Source organism: Gossypium arboreum, chromosome 1 (genome assembly GCF_025698485.1).
Source record: "Gossypium arboreum isolate Shixiya-1 chromosome 1, ASM2569848v2, whole genome shotgun sequence".
Taxonomy (NCBI): domain Eukaryota; kingdom Viridiplantae; phylum Streptophyta; class Magnoliopsida; order Malvales; family Malvaceae; genus Gossypium; species Gossypium arboreum.
In genome coordinates, this window is record NC_069070.1 from 75852068 (window position 1) to 75873125 (window position 21058).

General features: G+C 36.2%; 1 protein-coding gene across 1 annotated transcript; it reads right to left on the minus strand.

Annotated features, from left to right (window-relative positions):
• Positions 1 to 365: 365 nt before the first annotated feature.
• Positions 366 to 1253, minus strand: LOC128280468 (uncharacterized). Its single transcript, XM_053018617.1, has 2 exons — positions 834 to 1253; positions 366 to 701 (listed from the first exon to the last, which is right to left on the minus strand). The coding sequence occupies exons 1-2, from the start codon at positions 1251 to 1253 to the stop codon at positions 366 to 368; spliced, it is 756 nt and encodes a 251-aa protein (XP_052874577.1).
• Positions 1254 to 21058: the final 19805 nt, after the last annotated feature.

Consider the following 21058-nt stretch of genomic DNA (forward strand, 5'->3'; position numbering starts at 1 on the left):
TTCCATACCGACAAATGATTTCCTTCTTCAAAAATCGACTTACAGCTGACTTGGTAACATTTGCATAAGAAGTAGCTTCTACCCATTTTGTAAAGTAGTCAATCACTACAAAAATAAACTGATGTCCATTCAAAGCTTTCGGCGATATTGGTCCGATGACATCCATGCCCCACATGGAAAATGGCCATGGAGACGTCATGACATGTAAAGGTGAGGGTGGTATATGAATTTTGTCCCCATAATCGACACTTATGGCATTTTTGGCATAATTGATCTGATCTCCTTCCATAGTGGCCCGAGAATAGCCAAACCTCATGATTTGTCTTGCCATCGTGAACCCATTTGCATGCGTACCACATACACCTTCATGGACCTCTTCTAGAATTAGCTTGGCTTCCACAAGATCGACACATCTCAAAAGTACTTGGTCTTTCCTTCTCTTGTCTGTAACATCCCGTCAAAACATAGTCACAAGCTAATCTTCTCGGGGTTCGTTTGTCATTTTCAGATGCTGTCTTTGGATATTTACGATCTCTTACATATCGCAATATATCCTGATACCAAGGATTGTCACCCTTTTCTTTCTCTTTAAGGTTACAACAGCTAGCTGGAAATTTATAGACACTCATTTGAATTGGTCTCATCTCTTCCTCTTTGTTTGCCTTAATCATCGAAGCCAAGGTCGCTAAAGCATCTGCCATCTGGTTCTCATCTCGTGGGAGATAGTTGAAGGTGATGTCATCGAATTCTCTTAGTAACCCCAAAACTACCATTCGATAATTGATCAACTTAGGGTCTCTTATCTCCCATTCACCTCTTAGCTGATAGATTACTAACGCAGAATCTCCATATACTTCCAGGGTTTTTATGCCTCTTTCTATGGCCGCTTGGAGCCCCATGATGCATGCTTCGTATTCAGCCATATTATTTGTACAGTCAAAATCCAACTTACACGTGAACGGGTAATGGTCGCCATTCGGGGATACCAAGACTGCCCCAATCCCATTTCCAGCTGCATTGGAAGGCCCATCAAAATTTAGCTTCCATGGCGAATCTTCAGTTGCTGCTATACACATTAGCTCCTCATTTGGAAAATCAAAATTCAATGGCTCATAATCCTCCAAAACTCTACTGGCCAAGAAATCTGCCACCGCACTTCTTTTGATAGCCTTTTGACTTACATAGACTATATCGAACTCTGAAAGCAAAATTTGCCATCTCTCCATTCTACCATTTAGAGCCGTTGATTCCATCATGTATTTTAATGGATCTAATTTTGATATGAGCCAAGTAGTATGGTATAGCATGTACTGTCTTAATCTCCGTGTGGTCCAAATCAACGCACAACACAACTTTTCGATTGGCGAATATCTCATTTCACAGTCAGTGAATTTCTTACTGAGATAATAAATTGCCTTTTCCTTTTTCCTTGACTCGTCATGCTGACCCAGCACACATCCCATAGAATTGCTGAACACTGACAAGTATAGTATTAATGGTTTATCTGGACTAGGCGGAGATAACACTGGAGCATTCAACAAATACTGCTTGACTTTCTCGAAAGCATTCTGGCATTCTTCATCCCAAACACCTTGATTGTACTTTCTGAGGAGACGAAAGATAAGATCACATTTCTCAGTCAATTGTGAAATGAAACGAGCAATGTAATTCAACCTTCCTAGGAATCCTCGAACTTTTTTTTGAGTACGTGGTGGAGGCAACTCCCGTATGGCTCTGACCTTGTCTGAGTCAACTTCAATTCCCTTTTCACTGACTACGAAGCCTAATAACTTCCTCGATCTAGCTCCAAAAGTGCACTTTGCTGGATTGAGCTTCAATTGAAATTTCCTCAACCTTAAGAACAATCCTCTCAAGACCTCAATGCGTTCTTTTTCTGTTCGCGACTTGGCAATCATATCGTCAACGTATGTCGTGAAACAAGTTTACCATGGCTCATTGGTATGTTGCCCCTGCATTTTTCAACCCAAATGGCATCACTTTATAACAAAAGGTGCCCCACAATGTTATGAAAGTAGTTTTATCCATATCCTCTGGATGTATCTTTATCTGATTGTATCCTGAGAAGCCGTCCATGAAGGAGAACAACGAATATCCCGCTATGTTGTCTACTAAAGTGTCGATGTGTGGCAGAGGAAAGTTATCCTTTGGGCTTGCTTTGTTTAAATCTCTATAATCAACGCACATTCGTACTTTCCCGTCTTTCTTAGGGACTGGTACAATATTAGCTACCCATTCAGAGTACTTTACTTGCTGCAGAAATCCTGCATCAAACTGCTTCTTGACCTCATCTTTTATTTTCAAGACAATGTCTGGCCGCATTCTTCGCAACTTCTGTTGGACTGGTCTACATTCTTGTCTTATAGGAAGGCAATGTACTACAATGTCAGTACTCAATCCGGGCATATCCTGACAAGACCATGCAAAAATATCCTTGAATTCCTGAAGCAACTCAATCAAGCTACGCCTTGTGTCATTAGCGATCAGTGTTCCAATTTTCACCTCCTTCCCTTCCTCTAAGGCTATATTCTCTATTCCCTCTTTTTCATGTGGCATAATTTGTTTCTCCTCCTGTTTTACCATTCTTAATAGATCAAGAATACATCACAATCTTGAACATCTTCAAAATCTTGAGACTCCTCTAAACACATATCTTGCTCACAAGAGAAATCAGGAGCGGCAATATTAGCGCTCATATCATTGATATCTAGAGACCTGTGAGGGGTATGAAAGAATATAAAAAGAATGAATGAATTTGAGAATGATCGTTTATGTGCTATGAATAAAAGAATAAGAATTGTTAGAATTTAAAGGAATATTGGTTGATAAAAATGAGACAATACTCTTTTAAATTGGTAAAAGTTATGTTTTATTTGAATAATAATAGATGAACATAAGCCTATTTTCGCAAATGTAATCTTACTACTCCTAGGCCCTAGAGTAATAAACATGTTTCGAGAATTACTCTGAAAAATTTCTAAAGACTACAGGAAGATCCTCCGCAGTCCAATTGTTCAGAGAGGTCCCCGGTTCGTAAGGGTGAATACCCTCAAGGTTTTCTTGTCCAAACCACTCATTATGTACAACATTGATTTGATGACTCTTTTCTACTAGCAACCCTCCTGACTTAAAGGTTTTGGATATAGGTGGGAATGTCATCAGTTCCCACTCGACTTCTCCTCCGTTCAAACGCGCCTTCCTTCTTGCTTGACGCTTTTCCATCTCCTGTCTCTTTTGTTTATGGTCTGGCTTAAAACCCAAACCAAAGCGATCCTTCTTCTCCGTCAATTTTGGGACTTGAATCCCTCCTTGTAACTGTTTTCCTAGTCCTTTTCCTGGCAATGCTCCTTTCCCCATCATTATTTGCAGGGCCATCCTTGTTGCTCTAGACATCCTGGGAACCGGCACCTCACTTCCCTCCGAAATGAAGGTAGCATTAACAATTTCCAAGGAACGAAAAGAACACTCAATAGCCTCCTTATTTGTCTCCACATAAGGAGGCTTACTAGTGACGGCTGCTATGATGTCCTCCTCTACATTGATGGTTATCAAGCGTCCATCCGTCACCAACTTCAATTTTTGGTGCAGTGAAGAAGGCACCGCTCCTGCCGAATGTATCCATTGCCTCCCCAACAAACAATTATAGGAAGGCTTGATATCCATTACCAAGAAGTCAACTTCATACGTATTTGGTCCAATCTCCAGAGGGATGTCAATTCGTCCCATTACTTTCCTTTCAGTTCCGTCAAAGGCTCTTACCACATTATGACACGTCTTCATGTGCGAACTGTCAATGGGTAATCTGTTCAATGTGGATAATGGAATGATGTTCAAAGCGGACCCATTATCAACAAGTACACTTGGAAGCGTGTATCCTTTGCAACGAGTGGTGATGTGCAAAGCCTTAGTTGACCCTATGCCCCCAGGTGGAATTTCATCATCATTGAAGTAGATGAAATTATCAGCATTGATGTTATTTATCAACCGGTCCAACTTATTGACAGATATATCATGAGTAACATATGTCTCGTTGAGTACCTTCAACAACGCTTCTCGATGCACTTCAGAGCTTAGTAGTAAGGCTAAAATCGATATGTGTGCTGGTTGCTTACGCAACTGCTCGACCACACTGTACTCACTATGCTTAAGGAACTTTAGAAATTCCTTAGCTTCCTCCTCCCTTACTGGCTCGTTAACAGATACTTCACTCTTTTTCTCAATTTCAACATTCTTGGGTTTTGTGGGCTCCACTCTGACGTCCCCCATATCATAACGCTTCCCACTCCGCGTATGGGAACCTTCATCTCGTACATCCTTAGATGTGCTGGCTATGCTTCCTTCTCCCGGCACCGTTACGCTACAATCATAACTCCATGGTACTTTTTTGCTATCATTGTAAGGGAAAGGAGTAGGTGTATGGATAATAACCTTAGGCGCTGCTGGTGTCCCCATTTCATTATTCCTTGGTAGGGAGATAATGATCCTTGGTCTACCGGTTCTTTGCTGTTCATTTTCCAGCACACAAACTTGCTTTTCACTAGAGCTACCTTCATAAACCTGTAGCTCTTTGTTGTCTATGAAGCCTTGCACCAAGGTCTTGAATTCCTCGTAATCTTCATGGAACTCACTGTAGTCCCACGTTCTTTCTTTCGTATTTTTAGAGGTCAACATACCTCTCTTCATCATCTCCTCCCAGATTACCCTCATAGGCATCCTTATCTCATCAACATTTTCCTTTTCCGTTTTTTCAACGGCTTCACCAATGGCATTTACTCCCTGATTGTCATGGTTCAGAAAAGGATTCTCAGTATTTTGGGTACTCTCAAATTTCAAAACCCCATTCTTGATCAACCTCTCTACGGCTTTCTTGAATCCAGTACAATTCTCGATTGAGTGCCCCGATATTCCAGCATGATACTCACATCTGGCATTTGCATCATACCATTTAGGATACGGAGGTTGTAATGGTTTTAAATGGAAAGGGGCTATAGCATGCGCATCATATAGATTTTGATAGAGCTCCCTATACGTCACAGGTATAGGTGTAAATTGCATCCTCTCATGCCTAGTGTTGGATTCCTGCTTTTGAGAGCCTTGTTGCCCAACTGTGGCTACTTTGGGCTGGCTAACTATGACTGCTTTTGAATTAAAACCACTTGTATTGTTTACCTCATTGTCTTTTCTTCTTGGGGCTGATCTTTTGACTACTTCCCCCTCAATTCTTCCTCCTCTTATGCCATTCTCTATCATCTCTCCTGCCATAACTATGTCCGCAAAACTTTTAGTAGTGCTTCCAATCATATGAGTAATAAATGGGGCTTTGAGTATTAATAAATAACATAGTGGTCTCCTTCTCCAACAAAGTGGTGGTTGAACTGCATTGCTACCTCTCTCCACCTCTGTGCATATTGCCTAAAATTCTCATTAGGCTTTTTCTCCATGTTTTGGGGTAATCTGTCGGGGTCATATCATTACATGATTGTCTTGTTGCATGAAGGCTTGTGCAAGATCCTCCATGAACTTATTCTAGCCCGGCTCAACTGATTGTACCATCTGGCTACCGCTCCTATCAAACTATCCTGAAAACAATGGATCAACAGCTGATCATTGTTTACATACCCCGTCATCCTTCTACAAAGCATTGTGATGTGGGCCTCTGGGCAAGTAGTGCCATTGTACTTTTCAAATTCTGGAATTTTGAATTTGTGAGGTAATACTAGGTTTGGGACCAGACTTAAGTCCTTGGCATCAACCCCATGATTGTTGCCAGTGCCTTCCAAGGCCTTGAACTTTTCTTCTAACCATCTGTAGCGTTCATCCAATTGCCTTGCAGCTTCGACCTTCAAATCCTCCTTTTCCACCATATCTAGATCGGGAACAAGAGGATTAGTAAGATTGTCACCCATATTAAGTCCTGAACCAATCGGGAAATTCACATGGACACCAGCATCAATTGGCCCATGCTGAGGCCTCACAATAGTAGCTAGCCTTCTAGGAGGTGCCTCAGTTTGCAATGATACATGCGGTGGTGTAAAACTTGGAGGAGGACCCTCATTTTCCTCTTCAGTGATGGCCATAGGAGCCTTTCCTTTATCAGTGGCCCTCAGTAACTGAGCCATTTCGGCCATTATATTCCTATGAGCTTCCATCATTTGTTCCCTCATCTCATTCTGTATCTTAGCCAACTGCTCTTGCAACTGGTCTTGCATATCCCTTTGCAACTGCTCAAACCTTTGATCCATGTTCTTAGTTTTAGTGCGAGTGCCGTAAGGATGTGTAATTTCCAGTTTTCTTTTCTACCTTTATAAAGAAACTTTAACTAATTAGAGTCTTTCTATAACCTTAAATGCATATGATATGATGTAATGCAAATGTATGAATGCAGCAAAGGCATCAATCTCGATTCAATCTCATTTAGAAAACTTTATTTAGAAAAAGAATATCTTTACATATAAATGGATTACAAGTATGCTTTCGCCCTAATGCCCAAAGTTTTAACTCTATCTAATAAAAGGGCTAACTCTCTTCCTATGTCCTGATTGACGACCCACACATCATACTCAATACGTCATTCAAATGCACCAAGTCTTGCACATATTCAGCAACCTCTCGAATCTGAGCTATGGCTTCTTCCATGACATGATCTCTTTCTCTAATCTGCCCTCTAGACTGATGAAGCTCTCTCTTTAGATAGTGTCATTGCACCTCGAGTTGCTCGATCTGAAGTTTACCTTCCTGTAATGCTGCTTCCAAATCTTCAACTTTACTCTTTAGCTCCTTTAACTCGACCGTAGAATCATGGTTGCGATGCCAATGAAGGGATCTTCCAAGCTCAGTTACTTTAGACTTCAACCCTTTATTCTCTTCTTCTAATGCCAAATTTCGCGATTGCATCTCTTGAAACCTCTTCTCCCAGTGCTCAGCTCTAGCCTTGCCTTCTTGAACCTCTTTCTATAACTGATCTGAAGATCCTCCTACTTTCGCTCTTCTCAAGGATACCTGTGCCTTTTTGTAGTGTTCCTTCAAGTCATCTCTATCCTCCTCAATCTTCCTCTTTTCCTTTCTTTCTTTTTCGACCTCCATCTTCTGGACATGAATATCTAAACTCAAGTACATCTTTTCTTCTTCAAGCTTTGCTATCCTTTTCTCGAGCTCCAGATTTTTCCTCTCAAATTCTTGCTTCATAATTTCTAATTCTGAGGGCATCACTTGCAGATATTCCTCCATCGGTCGAGCTCCTTCCATATTTGGCTCTGGAATGTTATCATTGATCCTTCTACCTCTCCATTCAACATATTCTGGAGTCGTAGCAGGGCCAATAGCTACTCCTTTCAACCGGCACGTCTTGTTCCAAGTGCTAGAGATCTCACTGACCCTTTTCTTGTAATTGGCTCCTCTATATGCGAACTCACTTTGAGTTAGCCCATAAGTTGCTGGTACGAACTGCCTCAAACCGAATTGCCTTAACACGAGCAATGGAGCATAACCAATGGCACCCCAAATTCCCAATAAAGGGACCCAATTGAAACTGTCGCAACAGTAAAGAGCCTCACCAGGAATCATCCACGGAGCTCTCCACTCAACATCTTTTGACTAAAGATTTTGAAGTAGTGCAATCCAATTCTCCTCTAGAACATCAACTCTCCTAATTGAAGTGACTATGTCCTTCAGCGGTGAGTAATCCTCGAAGAAAACCCGATAAACAACCTTATCTATCAACCGAAAATGACTATAAAACCAAGCTAGAAACAATTGTGCACAACCAACAAACCTGCCTGCGCCAGCTTTCCTACATGCGCCTAAGGACCTAAATGTCTCTGCCAATATTGCAGAGACAGAGGTGACCCTCTTACTGAGTCTATGGAAAATATCCGTGGTTGTCTCATCCACATATCCCAAAGCCCTAGGGAACACCATCAATCCGTACAAACTTAAGGCAAAAACATTTACCCTTTTTGCCTCATCAGGGTGTGTCAAAATCAGATCCTTCAAAGCACCCCATGAAATGCACTTGCACTCGCCCTTCTCTTTAATCTGGCAGTAATCCACTGCTCGCTCATCCCTGTAATAGCCATCAATTTCTTCCAAAAGGTAGGGACATTAACAGCTCTAGAATAGATTCTATCTTCCTGGAACCTGGGACAACGTAACAAAGCAGTGTACTCCTCTACGGTAGGTGCCAAATCTACCCCCCGAAAGTAAAGCAACTGTACGCTGGATTCCAAAACTGAGCGAGGGCTCGAAACAAGTGCTCATCTATTTGAACATCGAGCAAGTAAGGTAAGTCTCCGTAATTACCGTAGGATAACTGTTTAGTCTCATTGCCCCATTGATCCCAAATCTCCTTAAGCTCTTGGAGATTATTCTGCGTAACACTGATGCGAGTATATCCTGACAGCTCCGACATATATCCCGCAGCTATACTATCTCCCTTTTCTAACTGAGTTTGCTCAGACCATCTATAGACGTTAGTGTTGCCCTCCACTCTTTCAAGAAGTCCGTTCTCCATAATAAAACTCTCTAATTTAGACACTGACCATGAATCGATACCTTTGTAAATGCAAAATGTCATGCAAACAAAAGAAGAGAAATAGTCAGTATCACATGATATCAATAAATCTCAACAATAATTTATAAGGGTAATATCTAAAGTTTAACTCTAACTAAGTTGGGCTCTTATGGTTTTTTCTATATGAGGTTGGTTCTAAAGTTTGAGGTACATGAACCAGCAGATTCCTCGATCCTCACCCATTATAGGCTCATTTGAATCGAGTTCAATTCAGGGGAATACATTTCCCTATGGCTACATGGAGATGAAAATTTCACGAAACCATAGGTACGGATGTATCCCGAAAGTGATCCACTATCCTGCACGGAGGTGAAAACCTCACGAAGGCGTAGCTTCTCACTCCCACTTAAGATTGTGACCACAACGGTCATGCAAATGCAATGCGTATTAGAATATAGCAACACATGTAATAATACAAACACATGTAATGCAAAGAGGATTAAATCTTAGAATTTTTTAAATTTCTGACATCAAGACAAGAGATAATCAATTACACGGCTTGACTCTCTTATTGGTCCCCAGCGGAGTCGCCAAGCTGTCGAAACCATTTTCAAATCGAGTTTTGGAAAATGGGAATTGACTTTAAGAAAAATGAAAACGGGAGTCGCCACCAATCTTTTTAGGTGTGATTGGATCACCTTTAAAACATTTTGTTTTAAAATCATTAGTTTTGGTCTACGAAATTAGAAAATGGGTTCGGGAGCCGGTTACGTACGAGGAAGGATTAGCACCCTCGTAACGCCCAAAAATTGGTACTTAATTGATTATCAAATGTATTTAATGTCGGAAATTAAAAAAAATTTAAGATGTAATCCTCTTTAAAATATTTTGATTTTGAAAATTTGGGTTCACCTGTATCAAAGTATTAATGCTAAGTTAGCCCCCTTTTTGAAATCCCTATCTCGAAACGACAAAATGCTACATCCAGTAAGTTAGGACATATCGCTTTGCGGTCCCAAAGACAGTCGCTTACGTTTTGAAAACCTTTAAAAACTTAGAAGGATACTTGACTACTCGAACTTAACAAGAAGAGTCGCAACCCAATAAGTTAGGGCACTACTTTTTCGAAACTTCCAAACACCAAACATTGCCTTTATATTTTCCGAAAATTTTGGAGCCTTGTCTTTTTAAAGATGATGCGTAGGGAATTGTATTACATTATAAATCATACATAGTAACATATTATTGTAATTGGTAAATAAATGTGCATCTAAACAAAATGATGGCAATGATATAAAGAACGTACATTAGATTCATACATATAAAATTGCAAATATTAATAATATACATACAAAGATATATAGTATGTATTGAGAACGAATAAAAAGATATATAAACATATGAAATAATTCTTAAATGATGCGTGATATAAAATCAAACATAATCAAATAATGCATGATATACAAATAGAATAAATGTAATGTCAACATGCATATAATTATAATGAAAAATTTAACACATACACGATACATACAATACCAAACATATAGAAGAACTAATAAAAAAATGATTGATTGCTAACAAAATATACATGCAATTAAAAAACAAGACATTTCATATCAATAGTGTTTAATATATAATATAATAACATAGTAACAAGAATAATAGAATAATAATTATATAATAATATATTGGTTTGAAAGTATGTAAGAGATTTCATAATATAACAATATTCGTTTAAAATGAAATAATATATGTATAGCAAATAAAAAATGAAATGTGTATATAATGTGAGTTAAAAATATGATCTAATAAAAATAATTTACATTTTTAAAATAATATATATAAAATAATATAATTTGTATAATTGGTAATATGTGATATATAATATATATAAAAAATAATAAGTGATATAAAAATAAAACCTAATAAATGCTATATAATAAAATATAAACATACGTATATGTAAACAATGTATAATAAATAAAAGTTTTTATAAATATATAAATGGTATTTTAGTAATAATATAAGTATATTTTTTATAATAAATAAATTATATAAAGAAAATAAAATGAAAAGAAAGGGTTAAAATTGAATTTAAATAAAATTACAAGGCTAATTTGTAAAATAGTAAAAATTTTGAATTTAATCAAACGTAAATTGAAAGTCGAGGACTCATTGGATAATTTAAACCCTAATCCCAAAACGACTGTGTTCTGTAGAACCAAATTTAAAGGTCGTTTAGGACTAAATCAAAACAAATATAAAAGCCCAGAGCCCAAATTAAAATAAAAATAAAAAAAATTAAAAGAATTGAAAATGTAGGGGAACCGATTAGAAGATTATCCCAATAATAGAAAACACGCGGATCCTTTTCGGGTAATCGGGTCAACACGCGGATCCTGAGGTCTTAAAAAATCGTCGTTTTAAGCTTATCAGATGAAGCTAAAATGGTGTCGTTTTATTATGGCTATATAAGCCAAAACTAAGGCTTAAAAATCATTTTGGACTTCGTTTTTAAAAAAAAAAGATAGAATCCTCTAAAGAGGACTAGAGGCTGGCCATCGGAGTTCTGTGGAACCTTCGTCCCTTTGGTTCCCAGCGCTACCACGCTGCCAGTGCGTTTCGGTGGTCGGAGGGCTAAAAAACCTTCCCTTTTCCAGCATGATACAGGTAACTTTCCTTCCTTTTTTTAAAACTCAACAATCTCTGCTTAGAGTGATTTGTATATGCATGCTAAAATAAGAACAAGGTACAAATAAATCACCTTTTAGGAACCGTTTGTATTTCTCTGAATGAATGTCAGTATATTTTCCTTATTCTCCTAAAAAAATCCGCCCTTATTACATTAGTTTTTCGGGCTTTTATAGCCACTATTTATTACAAAAATTGGGAAAGAAATCGTCAATTTCTTTCTATTTCTTGCTCACTGTATCTTTGACCTTGATTCGCTGAGATACTTTTTAGTTTCCTTTTTCTTGCTCTTCGTATCTGCTGTGTTTCCTTTTCTTGCAGGTATCCCAATGATCTCGGCGTTAACGGTGGTGCCAAGGCTAGAAGGGAGGCCTGAGATTGCGGTGCTTGGACGGTCACGAGAGGGACGGACGCATTGATGGCGCGTCAGTATGCATTGATGGCCTCGATCTGAGGAGTTGTACCGACGCTCCCCGAAGCTTCCAGAAACTGTTGCGGCACGAGGGGAAAGAGCTAGGGTTGAAAACCCTAGCTGATAATTTTGGGTTTTTGGGCCTAGGTTGTAATTGTAATGGGTCAAGGGTGTAAACGGGTTAAGGGATAGTTTAAAGGGTATTTGGGCTACTGAGTGTAGGTTTTAACTTTTAGGCTGTAAAGGGACTTTTTAACAAATAAACATTTATTTATTTTAATTTTGGTTTTGGGTTTCAAGGCCCGGTCAAATTTGGGTTATTACAATATATTCAATTTGTTCATGAGTAAAAATGTGCTTAGTTTGTATTATCCCTTATTGTATCTTCTCTCACACAAAATGGAAATCAATATGTCTAGTTCTTTCATGATATATGGAGTTGGCTACAGTTTTCATAGATGACTCATTATCATAATAAAGTATAATTGGCTTCTCATCCTTGAACCATGTCTCTTCTATTATTCCAAATAACTAAACGAAATCTACTATTACAATGGGTATGCTTTGATACTTAACCTCTACTGATGATTGTGATATTGTATCTTTTTGGATTTCCATGATATTAAGGAATTACCAAGCTCATACAAAAGCATGTTACTAATTTTCTTGTCATAAGACATGCTTCTCAATCAACATCACAAAATGCCACAAGTTGTAGACTACCACTTGCATCAAAGAAAAGTTCATGTCCTGGATTTTTCTTAATACAACGGAGCACTCGCAGTGCTACCTTGTAAAGAACTTTCCTAGGTTCTAGCATTAATTGACTTAAATGTTGAACTAAAAATGTTATGTTTGTCTTTATATGTTACATAAAGAATCTTTATAACAACCCATTTTTGGGGTTAATCAGAACAATGGTTTCGGGACCATAATCTGAAGTTAAAATATTTATTTTATTATTTTAATAAATTCTACGGTATGATATTAGAGATGTGTGAAAGTTTCATAAAGAAATTTTACCGTTTGAGTGGTTAATTCGGTAAAAAGGGCCTAATCGCGTAAAAAGAAAAAGTTGATAGTTAAATGTGAGAATGTTTAATTGAATTTTTCTTTATAGTATGATGCATTTATAATGTAATTAGACTATTATAAGGGTTAGTGGAATTCATGGCTTGGAAAATTGGTAAATAGAATAAGTTTTAAAGGTCGGTTAGGTAAATTGAATAATAATAGATTAAATAAATAAAACAAATACAAAAGTATGGTCATATTGCTTCATTATTGCCGAATATGCAAAGAAAGAATAGGAGAAAAGAGTTTTAAGGGTTCGACACATTTGGGGCTTGATTTAGGTAAGCTTTAAGCTAGATTTTCGATAATTTTTTCGTTTTTGAGATCATTGCTTCGTGTTTTACAAAACCCATGCTTAAATTTTAGAATTTACTGATGATTTCGTGAGATGTCATTGTTGATTTTATGAGCTTTGTGATGATAAATGGTGAAATATGAAAGCTTGATGATAGATAAATATATTTTGTATTGGGATTTTTGATGAATTTGAATATTTTAGGCTAATTTGTGAAAATGAGAAATTAAGGGACTAAAATGTGAAATAAATTGTATATATGAGCTTATAAGGACTAGAGGAAAATTTGGGCAAGCATGAGTATGGTCAAATTTTGAATATTTTGTGTTTTGTGAAATAGGGACTAAATTGTAAAAATGTGAAATGTTAGGGGAAAAAGTGTAATTAGCCCATTTATGTGTTTTTAGATGAATTTGATTGAGTATATGATTAAATAAGTTGAATTTGCATTGAATTAGATCAAGAAATGAGAAAATCGGATTTGGATAGGGGGAGGTCGAAAATTATCGAATAGTCGTTCCGGCCCATTCGTATCCGTATGAGGTAAGTTCATAAGTAATTAAATGTTATTAAATTGAAATGTATGTGCATCATATATATATGCTGAATTAAGTTGTAAAAGAATATAAATGTGAAGTTGAAGTATGTAAAATATGAACTGAATTAGAGGCACTAAGTGTGCGATAAATGAAATAGGTACAGCTATTAAAATGGCATTGAGTGTGCGAGATTATAACAGCATTGGCTGAGTAAATGGCACTATGTGTGCGATACTGATATGAGTTCGGTTTACTATAATGGCACTAAGTGTGCGATATAATTATAGCTTCGGCTAATAAATTGGCACTAAGTGTGCGAGTTCATTGAATGTTCATTGATGATCGAATGAATTGGTGCTTCGAGCATTAAAGTGATAAAGGTGATAGGTAAGAACGTAATGGTACAGGTATGTACGGAATCTATGTGATTATTATGTTAAATATGTAGTAGATGAAAAATTATGCAATGAAAGCGAATATGATTATGATTAGTAAATATATGATCTATGTGAAAATGAGATGTGGATACTAGTAAGTTATCTATGATTAAATGAATTATATGAGAAAGGTAGAATTGTAAATGTGATTTGCCATATATGATTCAGGTACATGGGATGTATATATGAAATTCTGATATGAAATGTGAGCATGATTCAAATGATGATATGTGAAATATATGAAAAGGAACGATGTATTATAAATGTGCTTGTTATATAAAATTGTGGTCCTACGTTTTGGACACGAGAATTATGAAAAAAAATGGAATATGGTTATTTGGGTTTTGAAATGCATAAAAAGGAATTTATATATTTTTATGCATGAAATGAAATAAATTGCTATGTTTTGGTTGGTTATGTAATGAAATTACTTAATGTGGCGATGTTGGATTATATAGAAAAGTGATTGAATATGCGTATGAAGTTAACTAAATTTTGACTTAATCAAGTTGAACTATATGCATGATTTTGTGAAGATTTAATTTCTTATGATTTACTAAGCACTCGAAGCTTACTCTGTGTGTTTTTCCTTTGTTTATAGAGTTTCAAAGACTTGCTCGGGTTGGATGTTGCAGGAGATCTCATCACACTATCCGATTATCGTTTCGGTAAATAAAAGCTTTGAGTTTGTGGTTAAGTGGCATGTATTGGCTAGAGTTATGTCAATATGAATGTAATGTATATATAGCCATGTGATATGGCTTGGTTTTGGTTGTGATTGTATATATGTTTTTTATATGATTTGGTATGTGTACTAAGCATAGTTTTGGTGCTTGTAGGTTTGACCCAATTGGGGTGGCAAATTGGCTATTCAAATGGCCTATTTTTGTCCACACGGGTAGAGACACGGGCGTGTGTCTCAGCCGTGTGTGACACATGGCCACGTTACACGGCCATGTGTCCCCTGGGGTACCCTACGAATTAAAATCAGTATACCCTCTAGTTTTGGCACGGCTAAGCACACGACCTGTTCACACGGGCGGGCAACCTGTAAACCTTAGAAAAATGTTAAGCTTTCGAAAAAATTTTATATGTGTTCGGTTTAGTCCCGACCCCTTTCTAATACATGTTTAAGGTCTCAATGACCTATACATGGGACTCCATATTGATGTTTGATCTATGATGTTTTGATGTTTACAAAATGATTGTGAATGTTCAGTATTGTCCGGTAACGCCTCATAATCTAACTCCGACGACAGATACGAGTTAGCGGTGTTACAATCTTTCCCATCAACCTTATACATGACTCAACATATTTAAATTTCTCCCCAATTTTCTTCCTTTTATCTATCACTGCACTATATTATATTGAAGTTGGCTTATGATTTTCTTAGTGTATTCACTAGTTTGGATCCTTTTATTCTTGTTTCTAAAATAAGTTTCAGGGCGTACTTGTGTTGTTTAAGCACTATACCCTTTTCTAACCTTGCCATTTCTATCCGCAAGAAAAAATTCAACTCACCTAGATTTTTCACCTTGAAATTTTTGTGTAAGATCGACTTAAATCATTAAACATGTGAGTACCATTTTCTATAATAAGCAAGCCATCCACATAAAACAATATTAATAGAATTTTCTCACCCTCTCTTACAGTAAACATCAAATCATCATGTTTACTTTGAGAGTATCCAACAAATATTAATGCTTGAGTTAATTTTTTATTCCATTCCTTACCACCCAAAGCTCAAAGACACTCAAGTGGCAAACCCCTGTTTGCAAGTGCAAGGTTTCCTTTGGCTATTCACTGTAAAGCCTTGATCACCACTTGCATTAGGGGCTTTACTCCAACTTACGAAACAGCTTGCCTCACAAAAGGCACCTCAAGCACATCCATGTTTAACCGCCCTCGTCTAGGAGGCATATCGTAGATACAATAACAATAAAAGTAAACAATACAATAGAGTGAGAAGTGGTAAGTGATCCAAGGCAATCCTGTAAAGAAAAACATTTTAAAAAAGGCAATGTGTTCTCATTCCTACCCCAAAATAAACAATTCATACTAAGGTATTTTTGTCCAAATTTTAGAAATTCTCAATTCTTTCTCAAACTAAATAAAAAATTAAATATTTTAAACCCGAAAATTAATAAACCTTGGTTTGATTATTAACAAACTTGGCAAACCTGGTTTTTTCATATCTAGTGCTAATACCACAAAATATGGCGTCCCAAACCCGACTAGGAGGGTCCAACCCGAATCTGAAACATCACATTAGCCATTTACGTGACTCTCCTTACTGACCACCAAAACACACCACAAAAACCACCATTCAAACCATATGGGTACACACTTAATCATCAATAAATAAATGAAATTAAACACGCAAGCCCTAAAATCACGCTCTTCTAGCAAAATCATTAAAATGATATTCAAGGGTCAAAATGTTATTTTACATACAATACTCGAAACGTTCATAAAAAAATAAATTTAAAATGCATACATGTTATGACATATTATTTAAAACATTAATTGGAAGAAAATACTAAAACCAGTAAGTAAAACTCATGTAATTTTAAAAACGAAGGTTAAGGACTAAATCATAATTTTGAAAAAATATCTGAAAAATATATTTTTTTTAAAATTGATAATAAAATTATGAAATTAATCTTATAAAACTTGGTCATGCAAATTTTCAAAACACTCCAAATAACTTAAAGAGTCATGTGTTATCTCTGTATAAGTGTAGCACGAATGCTAACGCTCTCTAAACACTCTACGCTATCTTCGGTGAATGGAGCTATGCTCTACATTCCATTATTCATCCATCACTATCTTTAGGCCACAACGCCCCATCATAAACAATAAAGGTAAGTACTCACTATCTTATGACATGCCAATGATATCCAATGGTTCCATGTGTTCATAATGCCACATATCCACTTAAACACACATTTGCAAATCATTTTATACACATATGCACAATTCACTATATGCACTCTCAATTGCTAATACAGTTGATGAAAAGAGCCATAATCACTCTAAAACATAATAGTATGCAAAAATTTAGTAGTTCATTTAACAAACACTATTGCGCCCCAAATCCGGCCGAGACGGTCCGACTCGAATTTCAAACATCACATTAGCCACTAAAGTGACTCTCCATTTAAACCACCACAAAACACACCAACTAACCAATCGCACCACACAATTAATAATGAAATATTAAATAAAAACCTAATATCTTGCTACCATTGCGCTACTCTGATCAACAATCAACAATAAGACTAATTCACAATTTAATATTTAATAGACAATTACCTCCAAAATAAACATAAATGCATACAGTAAGGTTTTTTCAAAAGGGTTATATTTGTAGGGACTTGAACAACCATTTTGTTTAAAATATAATTAGATTTAAATCATAATATAGTAAAATATCGGAAAAACTCCATTTTACAAGGTTTGAAAACAGTATTACAGGAGTATACGTAAAATTCTTATTTCGAAAGATCAATTAAAACATTACGAACAATTTCATAAAATTTGCCATTTAATTAGTTCATAGGCGACTAACAATTTACGTAATTAGTCCAATATTACATTCATGCATACTAAACATTCAATTGTTTTCTAAAACACACATTTAACATCTAAGTCTTACCTTAATTTCCAACAACTCTTCCACCTACACTTACGAGTTACTCGATCAATTAATCAAAGCATTCATCAAGCAATCATAATCTACCATTCAATCATCTATCTGAAGCACTAGTAAAAGTTCCAAATTAAACCAACTAAAGATTCCATAATGTCCAATTACAACTCGAAAATTATAACTAAGTCTAATTCACTATAATGATATAAAAGAGTGGGTGAGCTTATAAAAGCTCAGTGAGTGCTCAAACATACCGCAAATGTAACACCCTTCGCCTGTATCCCTCACCGGAACAGGGTTCGAGGTGTTACCGAACTTAAACTCAGTCAATCACACAAAGACCTTGCTGAAAAATTTCAATCAATTTAAAACTTTTCTTTTCACATGCAATCTATCCCATATATGAGCTTACGAGGTCCAAAACATTAAAACCCTATACATGCCATAGACTCGAAATACTAGGATTTACTTACACCGATAATGTGAGCTCGACAGTGTGATAATATCTCCAGCGAACTCCAACCCGAGCAGGTAACTAAAGTCAACAATCTATAAAACAGAGAAATGTAACAACGGAGTAAGCTTTCATAAGCTTAGTAAGTTTTAAGCAATGCAAACAAATAAACGCAATTATACTTCGATTATTTAATTTCTTAAGAGGCCAAATTCTAAGGATATTGCCATCTGGCCGAATATACACAAGCACATAATGCACATTCAGCATTCTTATCACACTTAATCTGAATTCATATAACATATTTTTATCAAATACCCTCACATACTTTCACACCCTGACCAGGTGTATCATGATCATAGGTATAGTTTTAACATTTATTCACGTATGTATCACATTACTCCCTTATGATTCACTTCAAATCAAACTCACATATGAGTACATACGGCGTACCTGGCCCACTTTACGTATTAAATGTATTCATTTAACAATCTAGCACGGGGTACCTTAGTCATAGGCTTTTCTCAAATCACCGGTATTTCGCCTGCTAAGCTCGAGGCCCGATATCATTTCACCGGCTTTATAGCCTGCTAGGCTCGAAAGCCCAAATAGTATCTTACCGGCATTATAGTCTGCTAAGCTCAAAGGCCCAAATAATCAAATCAACAAGTTCTATATAACATTTTCATATCAATTGAGTACTAACATCATTCGAACGTATATATAATTATACATCTCAAACACTTTTCTTTCATCTCATTTTCACATTTAACATTTGATAGCTTATGCATAACATTTCACTCACATTCATTTCAAACTTATTATTCGATTATAAAAGCACATTGCATATTTACCAACATGTTATACTTGCCATTAGGCCATATAAGCATGATACAATACACTATCATTTCATCTTTAACATTCGGCTAAACCCTTATCTTACAAGGAACACTGAATTCACATAACATATCATTTCACCAGCATTACGCCTGCTAGGCACGGACCCGAATACACATCACCGGCACGAGGCCTGCTAGGCACGAAGGCCCGAATACACATCACCGGCACGAGGCCTGCTAGGCACGAAGGCTCGAATACACATCACCGACAAGAAGCCTGCTAGGCACGAAGGCCCGAATACACATCACTGGCACGAAGCTTGCTAGGCACGAAGGCCCGAATATAATACCAGCACTAGGCCTGCGGGATTTATCTTGGATATAATACCAGCACGAAGCCTGCGGGATTTAACCCGGATATTTTACCAGCACGAAGCCTGCGGGTCTTTAAGCCCGAATACACATCAAATATCATGCATATTTAATCATATATTAACACATCTCATTCAACATATCACATTTCCATTTCATCATTCAAACTTAACCCATAGTGACCATTTGACTATAAGTCATATGCATAAATTATTTATCGCGCAACTTAGTTCAAGTAGAACCAAAAGGTCACGATTCATCTAATATATACATATTGCTCACTGATTCGCACACAACCTTTCAAATTAGCAATTATAAGATGGTTTCGCACATAGCCCATCCTTATCGATAATTTACGATGGTTTTACCCTTACTCACATATATGTCATAGCCATTTTTACCTATGCTTCTCAATTCACATTCATGATTCAATTCCAATCGATTTAACATGCCTAAGTACATATCGCATACCTGAATAATTTACTTTACGGAACGAATCCACATATCGTATTAGCCCATAGTCTTATAGCACCACACTTTTAATGGTTTACCTCATCGAAGTTCACATTTAATCACTTTAGTGCCAAGCCATATTCGGCTATCACAAAGGACTAATAATAATAATTTTATACACATCATGGTTTCCTTTAGGAATTTAATAATCACAAATCGTGATATCTCCACCAGCACATATACGGCATAGTTTATTCATTGTAACACTCATTTAGTGCATCAAATTTTCAAATCCAATTCAACTTAAGCATAATAGCCATAATCAGCTTATAGCCTTAAATCATTACATATTCGGCACATTAACTAAATAAAATTTACATTCCCTTTACCATATTAATTTAACTCTTGAGTATATAAAAAGGAATCAAGCTTAAACACTTAAGAACTTACCTCGAATGTTGCTGAATGATTACAACGGCTATTCGATTACTTTCTCTTTTCTCTTATCCGAATTTGCCCCTCTATGCTCTTGAGCTTAAAATTTAAAGATTTTAAACTAGTCAGTATTTGACTATTCAAGCATCACTTTCAAAATATAATATATATATATATATATATTCAACTTTCACACCTACTGATCATAGTAAGCTTATAAGAAACCAATAAGCAACTCATTAACAAATTTTTGTCAATGTTTACCACATAATCATAATTTCATTGCAAGCTGTCTTCCTGAGCAACAGTCACTAAATCATTTATAAATGGAGCTACGAAACTCCAAATCAAGTTCCATTAATTTTCTATGAAAATATACCCATATATATTTTACCCATAAAATTTTCAGGATTTTTGGTTTGGCCAATAAATACCAGATTTTTCTTAAAATTTCCCTTATTTCACTATTTGACTGATCTGACCACTCTTCACTACGAATCAAATTTCTCATTGTAAAAAATTCAAAATATGTTCTCGTTTATTTCATTTGAAACTAGACTCATTAAGGAGTCTAAGCATATAAAATTCATCTTATAAACATTTTTTTTATAATTTATAATGATTTTATAAAAACAGAATAGAGGATCTAGAAGTCATTCTGACCCTGTCCCATATCACTTCAATATCTCATCATCGGCAATTATTTTGCTTACACGGTTTCTTTTATAAGAAACTAGACTCATTAAGCTTTAATTACATAATTTATTCAGCTTCTAACTCATCTCTCACAATTTATGGTGATTTTCCAAAATCACATTACTGCTGCTGTCCCAAGCAGATTTATTACCAATTCACTTTTTCACACATACCTTGC